This window comes from Balearica regulorum, chromosome 8 (assembly GCF_011004875.1).
Source record: "Balearica regulorum gibbericeps isolate bBalReg1 chromosome 8, bBalReg1.pri, whole genome shotgun sequence".
Taxonomy (NCBI): domain Eukaryota; kingdom Metazoa; phylum Chordata; class Aves; order Gruiformes; family Gruidae; genus Balearica; species Balearica regulorum.
Genome location: NC_046191.1, coordinates 19,041,225 through 19,054,964, shown reverse-complemented (window position 1 = coordinate 19,054,964; position 13,740 = coordinate 19,041,225). Strand labels below are relative to the sequence as shown.

The 13,740-nt window shown below is 35.5% G+C and overlaps 1 protein-coding gene across 7 annotated transcripts in view; it reads left to right on the top strand.

The window, feature by feature from the left end:
• Positions 1-13,740, top strand: part of EVI5 (ecotropic viral integration site 5) — an 82,780-nt gene that overhangs the window by 34,594 nt on the left and 34,446 nt on the right. For all 7 annotated transcript variants that reach the window (XM_075759928.1, XM_075759929.1, XM_075759924.1 and 4 more), the window contains 5 exons: positions 4,051-4,185; positions 6,314-6,454; positions 6,987-7,145; positions 8,712-8,858; positions 13,267-13,362. In XM_075759928.1, the coding sequence (XP_075616043.1) occupies positions 4,051-4,185; positions 6,314-6,454; positions 6,987-7,145; positions 8,712-8,858; positions 13,267-13,362 (678 nt within the window). The remainder of the gene's footprint in view (positions 1-4,050; positions 4,186-6,313; positions 6,455-6,986; positions 7,146-8,711; positions 8,859-13,266; positions 13,363-13,740) is intronic.

Here is a 13,740-nt window from a genome sequence, read left to right as displayed (position 1 = left end):
CTGTCAGTGTAAAGGTTTTAAAAACAGTATATAACCTGTACACTTTTTTATATTGATAACTAAGAAAAAATAATTAATAAAGCTAACAATATTCTGAAGTGCTCTTGGAGTTTCAGTGCTTCAGCTACCTAAATATTTGCCTGAATGGTTTTGAAGAGAACGGTACTAATCTGTCTTCGGCTCGTCTAATCTTTAAATACAGAAGCTTGCCAACAGCTTCTAGATGTGATGGGTAACCAAAAGATTAAGAGGAAGGCGGCTTCTTCCTCATGCTGCTAGTAAAGCAAGAACTGCATAGAGGAAGTTGTGCCTGACTTTAAGAGAATACAGAAGGTTTTCTTTTGAGGCATGCTGAGAGTGATGGTATTTGAGGAAATAAGGGTGAGGGTAATCAGCCTGTTTAACCTGCTCCTGCTAGTTGTGCTGAATGCTTTTCTGTTCTTTTTCTCCTGTTGTTTCTAAATGAAAAAGGGTAGCTTCTGCTGGATGTATAAAAATGAATAATTATTTCTGCAAGTTAAATATACCTTCAGAACACAAGCCTTAGTCTTTCCCAGTGATACTGTAATTTTCAGTGATTACACAGTTTACAGTCTGAATGCTTGAAAACAGAATCTAAGAAATGAGAGGCAGTTCAAGCTAAAATAATTTCATATCTTATTTTGAAGAAAGCTCTTCAAGTGTATTATATGAAGATAGAATTTTAATTGACTAAACATTCAGATGGCAGCATATGCATTTTCAAAGGTAATTTATAGCCATGTATGTGGTTACTGTTACAGCAATTCCATAATGCATAGTTTCTTTTCAGAAACTCATGCTAAAATGACTAATAATAATAAAGAGCATAATAAGTGATATAGGGAATATATGCTTGTAAATGAGTGTTGCAACCTTATGGAAGGCTTCGCTTTATTTTACGATATACTTTTTTTTAATATCATGTTCTGATTTGCAACCAAAAACCAGAAAATAAAAATACTGTATGTAGTAACATACTACAGTCAGTGCTTAACTGTGTAAACAAAGTTAGCTGGGCAGCTGCTGAACAATCTGTCCTTCAATATAGAATGCTAGAAAAGCACTCTGTAATTACATGTAATAATCTGTCATCGGTCAAAATAGTATTAGAAATGGTTGTGTCAGTCTGAGATCTTACTATTTCTGAGATTTTTAAGAAAAGTTGGGAGGAAAATAAATCCATTTGTGTGAAGCCAAGCAAGAAGTTGTTTCTTTCAGAAGTAAATGGCTGTAGAACTGCATTTTTAGTGCTTTATATTACAGACATCTTTTCAACACAGCTAAGAAAAACAGTGTTACTGTGGTTAAAATGTTTGGCTGGTGCCTGGAAATCTGGATTCACGTTGTGGTGATTGTCACAAATTCTAGGGCTTAAGGCAAGTATAGCAAAAAACCTGCTTTTATAAAATAGTCTTAAAGTAGTTTTCAAACATTGTTTTGACTATAAACTCATGTTATCTTTATATACTGAATTATTAAAATTGTGTGGTTTTTTAAGGAGCAAAAATCATACCTTTGAACTTGTGAGTATTGTTTTTTAAATCTGTTTTGATCTCGGCTGTGGTTTTTTTGCCAATCTATCAAGACTTGATTTAAAGTTTGTGGCTAAATAGATAAATACTCCTAACATATTTCTTAGGTGAAATCTAAAGACAGATTTAAAGAAGGCATGATTTATGCCTGAAACTGGATAAGTAACTTTTTTTACAGTCTCCATTACTTATTATTTGACAAACATCAGTTAGATTTTTGTACTCCAAAACACTTTAGAGTAAACTTACATATTGTTGCAAAATCAGGATGTATTCAGCTCTTCAAATCTGCTGTTTTCACTCAAGAGGACTTCTTAACTGAGGAAAGCACACTGCATTCATTCTTGTTCCGTAGGTATCATAAGCAGAATCTGGAACAAGAAACGTAAAGTCCATTTAAGGTGCTGTTGTGTATCATCTGATGAACTTGTACAAACAGCCTGGGAATCAGAAAGAGCTGTTACCTCTTCTCCTCATGTTGTTACATATGCTACTTATGCTCCCATATTGTGTAAAGCAGTTGTAGAAATGCATCAGCATTGTCCACCCATCCTCTCCTTACAGTCAGATCAGGGCTACCTCCACTGCTTGGTGAGGCAAAGACACTATGTGGGTTGAAAAAAATATGAATTAATTTAGTATTGTATAAGGGAAAACTAATACTAAATATAATATGATCTTTGTATGTATATGTGAATCTAAGCATTCTGTGTTCAACTGCAGTTAAGTAGGATGAGCACTTAAATGGATAGTCTCAGTGACACTAAAGACTACCTGCATGAGTTATATTTGCCTTTTAATGCTTTGTATATATCCCCTCCATTATAGATCCCTATAGACATATATATAAGAAATACAATTTATTGTAACACTAAGGTTAATTAGTGTAGATGATGAATTTGGATTGTACTGTAAGTCATGATGAAAGGCTTAGCTGGCATGCAGAAGTATAAAAATAAATTAAAAACACTTCCTTAAGCATGTAGTTACATGTTGTAAATACTTGTTCTGTCTTGTTTACCTTCAGTTTGTGCATTGAAGGTCAGGGGATGTCATACCCAAACAGAAGCATATGGAACTGAAGACTTTTCTGTTGATTTTGTAAACTGGTTTTAGATACATAAAACTAAATGGTTTGATGCAAACCTAAAATAAAGAAGGAAATACTTGTATCTTGAGTATAACGAATACTCTATGGATTTTAAAGTTGCATTATTAATTGAATAAAACTTCATCTATGAATCCAAGTATAGTATTCTTCACAATGTAGTTAATGGCCCCAAAGATATATTAAATGATTTCCCTTTAAGCTTAGTTTTCAGGGTAGCTGTGCATACACAGTAAAAAGGCAACTGCATTTTGGGGATTTCAAGACTCTTTTTTTTTTTTTTTTCTAAAACAGAAATTTAAATGCTGCTGATCTAGGATGACATGGCCTGTCAAGCAAGTCTGACAATCTGTGGTGAATCTCAAGTCATTTTAAAGTGACCTAAGAAAGAAATAAAATTTATTTTGTAACTATTGACTGGAGGAAAAAGTTAAGTGGGGCTTTTGAGTACAAACACTTAGTGTGACTTCAGTTGTATCTGTTGAAAGATGCAGTTTCATGAAATTGTGCTTTAGCAAGCAAAAGGAGAGGATAGATTTCACTTTTAATTCCGCTTAATCAACAATCATGAAATAAGTTAATGGTAAATTAACTTCCTTGAGCAGAACTGTGGGTTTTTTCCCCTTCCCCCAAAATATGGAAAGGTTGACTGTAAGTTCTGAACTGCTGCTTTATTACTGAGGGAATGTGTTTGGATCTGTAAAACTGTCTGGGGATAGTCTTGGAGTAAGATCTGTATGGAAAGAACCAAATTTCTTTGTAGATTGGGCCTGTGCTGTCTGTTTAGAAGGGGATACACTGCTACCTGTGCCTGGATTCTTCTTGTAAGTTCACAGGGCTTACCCTGGAGGAGAGTCTAAAAAGGAGTTTGTATAGTGTGAGCAAGCGAGAGCCAAGGGTTGGAGTGGAAGAAAGGGGCAAACCAAAGTGATTGTGCATTGAAGTATACATGGCTTTATTTTAGATCCAAGATTATGGAAGGCTTCTGTTGAATCAAAGTTTGAGTAGGGATCAAGAAAGATACTTGTCTTCACCTTGTAACTGGCTAGTCTTTCCTAAGCATCTTTGCGTATTACAAAATAATCACAGATCCTTTGAGAATTTTGGGTAACAATGACAAGTGTGAGTTGTTGCTCATCAGTACTAATAGGAGACTCAGTTTGGTCTTCCACATTTGGCTATGTGGAGGTGCAGTTGTTTGAGGGGCATAGCATTAGGGTTCTTATTGTTAGCAGTCTGGATGGACATGTTAGTAGACTTGTATAAGGTAAGCATTTCTGTTGATCTTAAGCTAGTATTCCTCATGTTAAATATTTGAATGTACGTTTCACTCCAAATCTGGCAAACCATCTGTGCTTCATACTAAATATATTTCTGCAAACTTTGTAGCATAAATGCAGTTCACGATACAGTGAAGACTTTGTGCTACAGCTGGAAAAAGAGCTGGTCCAAGCCAGGCTGAGTGAAGCAGAATCCCATTGTGCCCTGAAGGAGATGCAAGATAAAGTTCTAGAGATGGAAAAGGTAAACCAAACCAGGACCCTTTGTACAAAATAGCACTAGAAACAGAATGCAAGTCCCTGTAATTCTTCTCATAATTGTACTCTAGAATCTTCTCCTCTGTTTACACCATTGCAAGATGCTTTTCAAACCTGAAGTTAATATAGCAAAAAACCTAAGGTCTTTTTGCACTGAAAAAGGTTTCTGAAGAATTGATCCCTTTTTTCCTGTTCCTGAAGGCCACTGCAGTGGAAAATTTGGACTCTGGTGGAGGTTTTAGAGTAAACATCAATTGTTTCAAAATTACATCCTGCAACAAGAGCAGTAGGCTTCTCTTAAGCCTTGAGGTGATGTGAAACCAAATAGTTGGGAGGGGAGAGGAGAGTTCAACATCACCATTCCTAGGTCTTGTTCTGGAGTGTCTCCTGCTTTGTCCCATTATGGGCAGGGAAAGAATACTTCCACTGTTGAGTAGCAAACTCTCTACTGCTTTTTGGGTGCCCTCCCAGCTTGTAACTTACTGATGCCAGAATTTGAGCTGTACTCAGACCAACTGTCAAACATTTACCTTTCTTTGAAGAAAAACTTAACTGCAAAATAAAAAAGGAAAGAAAAACCTCATTTACAGACCTAACATAAAGTATGCTTTTTAGATCCTGTTGTATTGGCTTTGGAAATTATTTCCTCTTGGGAATTTTAAAGAGCTGTATACTCAGGAATGTGGTCAGAACTTACCTAATTAGATTAACCCACTGGAGTCAAGATTTTATTTTTTAATTATCTGAGGGGCTTGATGGGAGTCTGACAGATTAGTAGTGTAATAGTTTTTACTGTACTGAACATTTGTAAGAATTCAGGATCCAAGGTATTTTTCAAAGTTCAGAAAGACTACTACTTTACTTAACTTGTATCAGCATGAAGATAGCATATACTGAAAACTTAAATGGGAAGAAAAACTGGAGCTGTGCATGAAATTCCAGTGTACCAGACAAACTCCAATGTCTAGTAGTACTTCAGTCTGTCACAATGAACTTAGGCACATGAGAAAGTGACTGAAGTTAACTCCCTCAAACTCCTACACACACAGCTCTACTGCTCTTGGTAATGTTTCATGTAATATGGGAGAATTCTGCTCAGTAACCCAAGACTTCCATGGCTATACTGACAGTGATGTGAACATTCACAAACACACCCTATCCCTTCCTGTATTTGCCAATGCTTGGATCCCATGATTTTGAAACAGAGATGCTAATGGCTGTTCTGTGTTCTGTTAATGTTAATAATGTATTTTACTCTCAAGAAAGCCTGGCAACTGTCACAGTATTACATAGATACAAAACCACTTGATTTTGCTGAAAATTACTACTGAGAAATGCCGTAGAAAATGACAAGGCATGGTTCAACTTTGAGTGTTTGGTAACCAATGATTCTGTGTAGGGATATTGTAGTTAGGCAGACCATGTCCTTTTTCTTCCCCTCTGTTCTCCAGCCACCCGATTTCTATTATTATGCTTTCATCAGTTTTACACTAACCAGGTCCCTCGTGCTGTGTGTCTTTCTGTTTTGCTTTCTCTAGTCTTTCTACTTTTTCCTCTCATGTTTTTTATAAACATCCATGCACTTTCATCTGTAAGACCTTTTCTTGACTGGTTGTTGTTTATAAATATTGATGGATAGTTCTGTTGTCAACATATCTCTTCTCCTTTTCAAAGGCGGATGACCTACTTCTCAAAAAATGTTTTAATTTATTGGTTTTCCTGTAAGTCTAAATAAAAGTTATAACTCTAAAAGTGTGATTTCAGTTCCTCATTTGCTTTACTTTTATCAGCTAACTCAAAATCTTTCAGACTTCTCTCCATGTATTTGATGATGTGTGCAAATAGTGTAAATGCTTTGTTAGGGATACCATCCAGGGAAGTCTGGAAGTCAGAATACCTTGTCAATTTTTTCTGTAGTTGGCAGTTGGAAGATATTCATACTTGCTATATCCAGGAACTTAGATTTTTGAGGGATTTTATTTTGCAAGGTATGCGTAATTAAGAAAGTTTGGTTAGTAATAAGAGTTATCATTCCGTGTCTGTGTTCTTGGAGTGTGTCTTGCTAAGCACAATTTTATTCAAATACACATTTAAGAGGATGGTCCTTGTTGCAGAGGAACAGCTCTCTCCCTGATGAGGAAAATCTTGCTAGACTACAAGAAGAACTGATTGCAGTAAAATTAAGAGAAGCAGAAGCTCTGACAGGTCTCAAAGAACTACGGCAGCAAGTCAAAGATTTGGAGGAACACTGGCAGGTATGGGTAGTGATGCACTTTTAACAGTTTTTATTTTCAATGAATGATGATAAAGCAAAAGACTACATAATTTTGAGATGTAGAGATCAAGTAGAAACTAGTGATTGTGGATCAAGCTGCTGAGGTGAGAAAACCTCTAAACGCAGCTGCCACAAGAAATTTTGCTTCAAAAGGGTGTTAGAAATTGATCCCTAGTTGTTAGAGATGGTAGAGAGCCTGTGCTACTAGCTAACCATCCTGGTAGAAAGGAAGTACCTGATCAGTATTCCTACTTCACTAAATGTTAATAAGGGCTAGAAACAGGCAAAAGCCTCGGGATATACTTGCAATTCACTGACTTACTGTAGCTGGGAATTACTGTCTTCAGCCTTTTAATTGTCTCTTCCTAAAACTAGTAAGTTTGCATGGATTTCTAGTTTTTAGGACAAACAGGAGCACTGTAGCAGCTTGTCCCCATATAACTCTGAGACCTTAAATAAGGGAACACCAGGAAAGAGCAGGCATTATCAGCAATGGCATGTTATTTTTTTAGCGTCATCTAGCTCGTACCACTGGGAGATGGAAAGATCCTCCCAGAAAAAACACAGTGAATGAGCTACAGGATGAGCTGATGACAGTCCGATTGAGAGAAGCAGAAACTCAGGCTGAACTGAAAGAGACCAAACAAAGAATGATGGAGATGGAAACACAGGTATGTATGTTATTGAACACTGGCATGTGTGAATTGAGCTGAATGCTTGCAAATTGGTGTCAAATGGTAGATAATCCAATGATGATCTTTACCATCTACAGGCATGACTTAATTACAAAATGCACTTTTTTAATGCTGTTAGACTAAGAGGGAGAATCTAGTGCTTTAATGCCTAAAGACTTACTTTAATGTCTCTTCCTTGTCTTTTCCAGGACTATGCTTTCTGAATTTCTCATTTGGACTAATTGGTAGACTCTGTGAATATGTGTGAATCTTAATTCATTAAAATGTAACTGGTCTAACAACAAAAGTACATTTAAGGTGTTTAAAATTTTACAAACCTAATTGATGATTCTGATAATAGTAATTCTAATTCTTTAAATAGTAGTGTTTTCTTTGTTCTTGTGAAGTTGCCTATACTAGATTATCCACTGAGGTCATGAATCTAGTTACTCAAGTGTGGACTCTGAGCAAAACAGCTGCATGTTGGGTTTTTTAGCAGAAGCTTTACCTTTCATGTGCCAGGAAAGAAAAGTGTGATTCACCATTGCTGAGATTGGTGCAGAAAAGACAAAAATAACTTGTCTGCCAAGATTTTTTTTGGTGCAACTATGGAATAAGTTGTTATTAAGCAAACAAATCTGAAATGAAAGTGCAGTAAAGTTGGTGAGTTCATATTATATTAGTGAACTCACAACTGAATCAATAAGCACAATGTGCTGTTGATCGAGAAGTATTTGTAAAGGCTTTTGAGAAATCTTCCCATGAAATAGCTGCTAAATGTAACTGTTACTTGAAGGAGACCTGTGCATCCAAAAGGCTAAACAAACAAAAAAACCTTGACAAACCAATCCCAGAAACCAGGAGAGCATGTAAGGATGTGCTACTGAAGAGAGATGAGCTACCTGCAAGGCACGTGGTGGCTTATTTCTGATGGAGGCACCACTTTTTCTATACCAACTGAATAAGTTTCCTCTTGCCTTAACTTTTAAAATTTTCATTGAAGTGTTAACACTGTTTCACTAGTTAACAAGTGCTTTTGTTTTGTTGCTTTTTCCTATCTGTATTTTTATTTCAGTCAGTAGGGGGCATAGGTATCCTGCTGTGTGAATTATATATATTAAAGTCACAAGACCTTTAGGTAGGATCTTAATTAAGGTGCCATGTTACTCTCAGGAATTCACTGGACAGAAATGCGCACGTAGTATTTCTGACATACCTGAAGTTTCTTGGATGCATCAACTTTTGCTGTAGTTGGGGTACAAATTCACAAAATCTTTGCCTTACCTAATCAAAAGATTGGAAAAAAAACCCAAAACCATATGTACAGGAGCTTTACAATAATGTTCTTACAATAAGTCATCTGTTTAAAAGCAATTTGAATATCCTGGTCATAAACCAAATGTTATCCAAATTTTTCTGATTATATTTGGAAAATTCTGAATGCTTTCTTCATCAGAATTTTTTAATAGTAAATTATCTATTTTCTTGTCAGACTTCAGAGTTAAATTAATATCGAAGATCTTTCCTTAACATATTCTTTCCTTTTTTTGTCATAAATTTCAGAATCAGATCAATAGTAACCATTTACGAAGGGCAGAGCAAGAGGTTACCAACCTACAGGGGAAGGTACAGTATCTTTCTGCACAGAACAAAGGACTTCTTGCTCAGTTGAATGAAGCAAAACGTAGACAAGCAGAGATTGAATGCAAGGTAAACAACATTGAATAGACTATTTGTGTGCTCATGTATATGCACTTTTTAGTCTTGTCTGCTATTATTGGATAGAATTGTGTCTTAATTGAAAAGTAGAAATCCCAAAACCACAACTTTCTTTTACGGATTTGACAATATCATCTTGAATTTACCATCTCACAAAAATCACTTGAGGTTTTGACAGAGCTGCTTCTTTGTGGTCCCGCAAAGATAGACTTTTACTTTAAAGTGTGATTCTACTCTGAAAAGTGTCTAATACATAAAAAGAGACACTCTTATACAACGGATTCTGGTTACTGTGTACTCTGTCTTTAGTGACAGAAGAGGTTCATTACTTCAACACTGACTATTACTGCAGGATTAGGTTAGGTTCAAAAAAAGGGAGTAAAAGTAGTATTTGACTGGAGAGGCCTACAGAAGGGAGTGTTACAGTAGTCATTGCCTAATAGCAACCGGACTTTTAAGGGGAAAACCCAAAAACACTGGGCAAAAGTCATTTTTATTACTGTCAATGCACAACAGAGAGCCCAATCTGATGCTTGTATCTGAGGCTTAATTAGTTAATCTTGTAACTAAATCCCTAACCATTTACAAATAACTTGTCTTTAACTTGTGCACACATAATATGGACAAGAAATAAAGGATAAGTCTTACAAGCTTTTATCTCTTAACTTAGATGAAAATTTTCCTGAAATTGCTACAGATACTTATTTCAGAAAAGGGCAGTATTAGTTGACAAATCACTAAATTAAGATATTATTTGCTAGAAGCATGAAAACAACTTTTTACTTAAATCTTATTTCCAAAAGATACCCGAATAGTCTTTTATTGAATAATCACTGGTTTCCTAAGTGCTGTTTTTTAATGTTGAGATTATTCTTAGTGATCTTTTTTAATAGTCACAATCATGGTGATGTATCTTTTCATATAACCCATAATTTCTTTGATTGGTTTTTAATACTGAAGGTCTTCATTAATGCTTAGGAGATTGAGAGGGTGCAGTTAATATTCTGAGGTCTTTATCTTGACTATAAAACCAGTAACATGTCTAACCTGACTAATGAGTTGATACACATGGCTATTCTGACTAGGATAATTTGCTTGCAAACTTGTGTTCTAACATGGGTTAGAGAAAAGTGTGATAGTAATAGACAGAACACCAGTCAGATTTTTTTAGAGATTCTCTGAAAGTGGCAGTGGTCAATAGCCAGTGAAATAGTGGTACTGACATACACTAACATTACATCCTGAAACTTGTTTTGCAGTCACTGATAGGAAGATGATTACTGTTTCTATTGTAACATGTTTTCCAAGTTGATGTATATGATATAAAATGAAATATTACCAATTTGATGTGTATGTTACCTGCAGTTCTACTGTTTAACTGTGAGCTAGACTGTGACTTCCTTGTAATGAGGCTTAGTATAATACCGTATAGACTCCTGTACTGTTTAAATGCACAAGGTTTTTTGCTAACTGTATCTAAAGATGCTCAAATTTAACTTGTTGGAAACTATCTTTCTTCAGTGTAGCTTCCCCTCATACTCTCTTTTCCCTTCTACTTCTGACACTTGTGAACTTTCGTTCTCTAATAATTTATACAAACAATTCAGCAATGTTTTACAGATTTAAGAATGCTGTGTTGTCAAAAATTAAGCCATGTTAAACAATATATGTAAGTGTTCTCCCACTCTTTAAATGGGACATAATGTGGTATTGAGCTTCCTGTTGCTGTTTCAAACTTATGAAAAACTTTTCAATTTCAAAATCTAACTATATGATAAGATATAGTTAAGTGGAAAATGAGGATATAAAAAGCCATTGTCCTCTGACAGTTTACTTGTAAGGATTGGCATTCTGTTTTCTGTCCCTTGTTCTCCACATTCAAACTACTAGAAGCGTGATTTTTGCTTAATCTAAGATTCTTGCCAAATGCTTTCACTTCTTCTTGTTATAGAAGAGACCATTATAGGTTCCTGTATCCCCACCTCTGTATCACAATAAGTGAAGGAAATTCCTGCATGGGATTGTTTAAGGTTATTTCACTGTGTGAGGAAAGTGAGATTTTTAATTTTTAAAGTGAATTGAAAGGAGAGAAAAAAAGCTGAAATTTAAAGTAGAGAAACACTGTTATACTTGTCAAGCCAAAGCCTTGCAATGTTACTGGCTTTTTTATACTGACTACATGTACGAGAAACTAGCGTGTCCTATGATTACTATGTAAGGTATTTGTTACATGTGTGAAGGACTAGCCTCCAGCAGTAACAGCAGACTTGTCATATTTACAGTCCTTGTAGAAGTAGGTTCAGCATCTGTAACTTTAAATAGTATTGCTACCAACTTAAATTTGGCTTGAAATGCAGATAATAGCAGGTAGGTTGAATTGAAAAGACAGTAATACTGTGTAAATACCTGAAATAAAGCTATTTAATATGTTACTGATACAACAGCTTTGTATTCAAAACTGATGAAGAAGGCTTCAGTAATCTTTCAGGTAATGTCATGGAGCAATACAGACAAATGCTAAGTTTTTGTAGCACTAAATATTTTTAAAAGTTCTACCTTGCATCTCCTTAAATCTAGCAAGTTTATTATTTCCAATTGCATTAGAAACTGATGCTTGATTTTTTTTCTCCCTATTGTTTCAAGTCATCCAAAATCATGCTCTGGTTTTATTTCTGTCACTACATCTTGGCTAAGTAGCAATATTTCTGCTCGAAGAGGTGTGTCAAAAAAAGATATGTTTGGACTTTTCAACTCCCCAACTGTGTTTTCTATGCAAAAGAACTGGTACGTTATTTCTGGAGCCTTTATTTTCTTTAAAGGATAGCTTAAAGTATGTAAGCAGACATTGAACTTTTTGTAGCAAGTTGCATCTCATACCACCCATATGACAACTGTTTTCTGTCACTGGTGTGTACTGTTACGTTTTTTTCCTTTTTATCTGACTACTGCTTCTACAGCAAAGACTTAATTTAAAATTGTTTCTTGACACACAGAACTGATCTTTCTAATCAGCTTTGCTAAAGAATTTACAACATAAGATTTGTCCCCTACCCCAGTCTTGTCTTTCCTACCATATCAAGTTTTGTGGTCATTATTGAGAACATGCTCTGTTTCAGAGATAAAGCATCAGTGCAATCTAGAGCAACACTATTGACTCATCTCGGATACCAAAGTCAAACCAAGCCAGTCTGTCCCTTAGCTTTCGGTTAAATACATGCAATCCTGTGGACTTGTGGGTTTTGGCTTCATTCGAGCAATCATGCAGCAGAATTTAGCAATAATGTCTAAACTCTGGCTAGCACATGATGGATTCCTCTGAAATGGACTCCACTGATTACAAATGCTGTAATCATCCTGTAGATGATGTACCACTATAGGAATCTTTTATAAAAAAAACCAAAACAAAAACAAACAAAAAAACCAGCATGTTTTCAAGTTGCTACTATAGATAAGCTTTGGCATGTTCAATTCAGTCTCGACCAAACTGTCTAATGAAGGGTGGCTAAGTACTGTCAGTTTGAAGCACACATTAAAATAACTGAAATACTGCAAACTGTAGTTACTGTAAATCAGTTCCAGAGTTACATCAGTGTCACAAAAGGTGTACCTGAGCCTAGTCTGCCTCTTCCCTAGAATTATTTGCACACCAACTGAAAGTATTGCTCACTCAGTATCTATCACTGTTTTCTCTCTGTGGTTGTACCAAGCTGCTGACAATGTTAACTGCTTTGTGCTCTGAAGTCTTGAGGACTTGCCTCATAAAACAGAAATAAGGCAATTTCCTTCTCTCTTGTACAAACTCAAATCACCTATCACTTATAGGCATTTTTAGGTTAAACTTGCACCAGGAGTCTGATTGTAGGTTACAGGCATTAGAATTTTATTCTAAACTGTCTTGCAAATCTTCATTGTATGTTATGGCTAAGATACCTGGACTTAAATGATGTTGAGAATTATCTGTGCTTTTGTGTCTGTTTTTAATTTTTTCTTTTAGACAGAGAATGATGAAATATGTAACTCTTGTGTAGCTTTGCTGTTTCTTATATAAAAGTTAGAAGTTGAAGCATGAGCTGGTTTTATGTTGATACTTTTTTCTTAATTTACAATTTAACATTTCTGGAACACAAGAGAGCTGTCTTCTGGACCTGGAAATTGATAACAGCATGTTTTCAAAACTACACGGATTTTTTTTTTTTAGAATTGATATTAGGTGACAACACAATTCTATGGGTCAAAATTAAATTTGGGTTCTTTAGAATATGTCTCATCAATAGGTATATTTCACACAACAGTGTATTAAATTTTCTTTACTTACATGATTCTGGGTAAAAGCAGTGCACAGGCTTTAATCAGTTGAAACTGATATTATTTGTTAGCTTCAATCTATTACTGCTTTCAGAGTAAAGAAGAAGTGATGGCAGTACGGCTCCGTGAGGCAGACCGCATTGCAGCTGTGGCCGAACTCCAACAGCACATTGCTGAATTAGAAATCCAGGTAACAAGTGATGGCATTAAATGTGTAATTTGATACTGATTACTTTTTGTGCTTTGTGGTTTTTCTTGTTCCTCCACTTTCTTTATTAACCTACTGTGAATACAAAGCACTGTTTTTCAAAGTGGGATAATGCTATATTGTTGAACATGCCTCCTTTATAAGCAAAGGCCTTAAATCTATCTTATGGGCATAGTTGTGAGCTGTTGTTAATTACTTCTGTACAAGCACCATGCTACAGGCAACACTCTCTTAAAATCTGACTTCTGTATTTGTTTTTGTCTTGTAATTGGTAATTTTTGCTAAATAATAGATTGAAAACATCCTCTCTAAAAAACAAAAAAACCCTACACACACCAAAAAACCACCACACATTTTGAT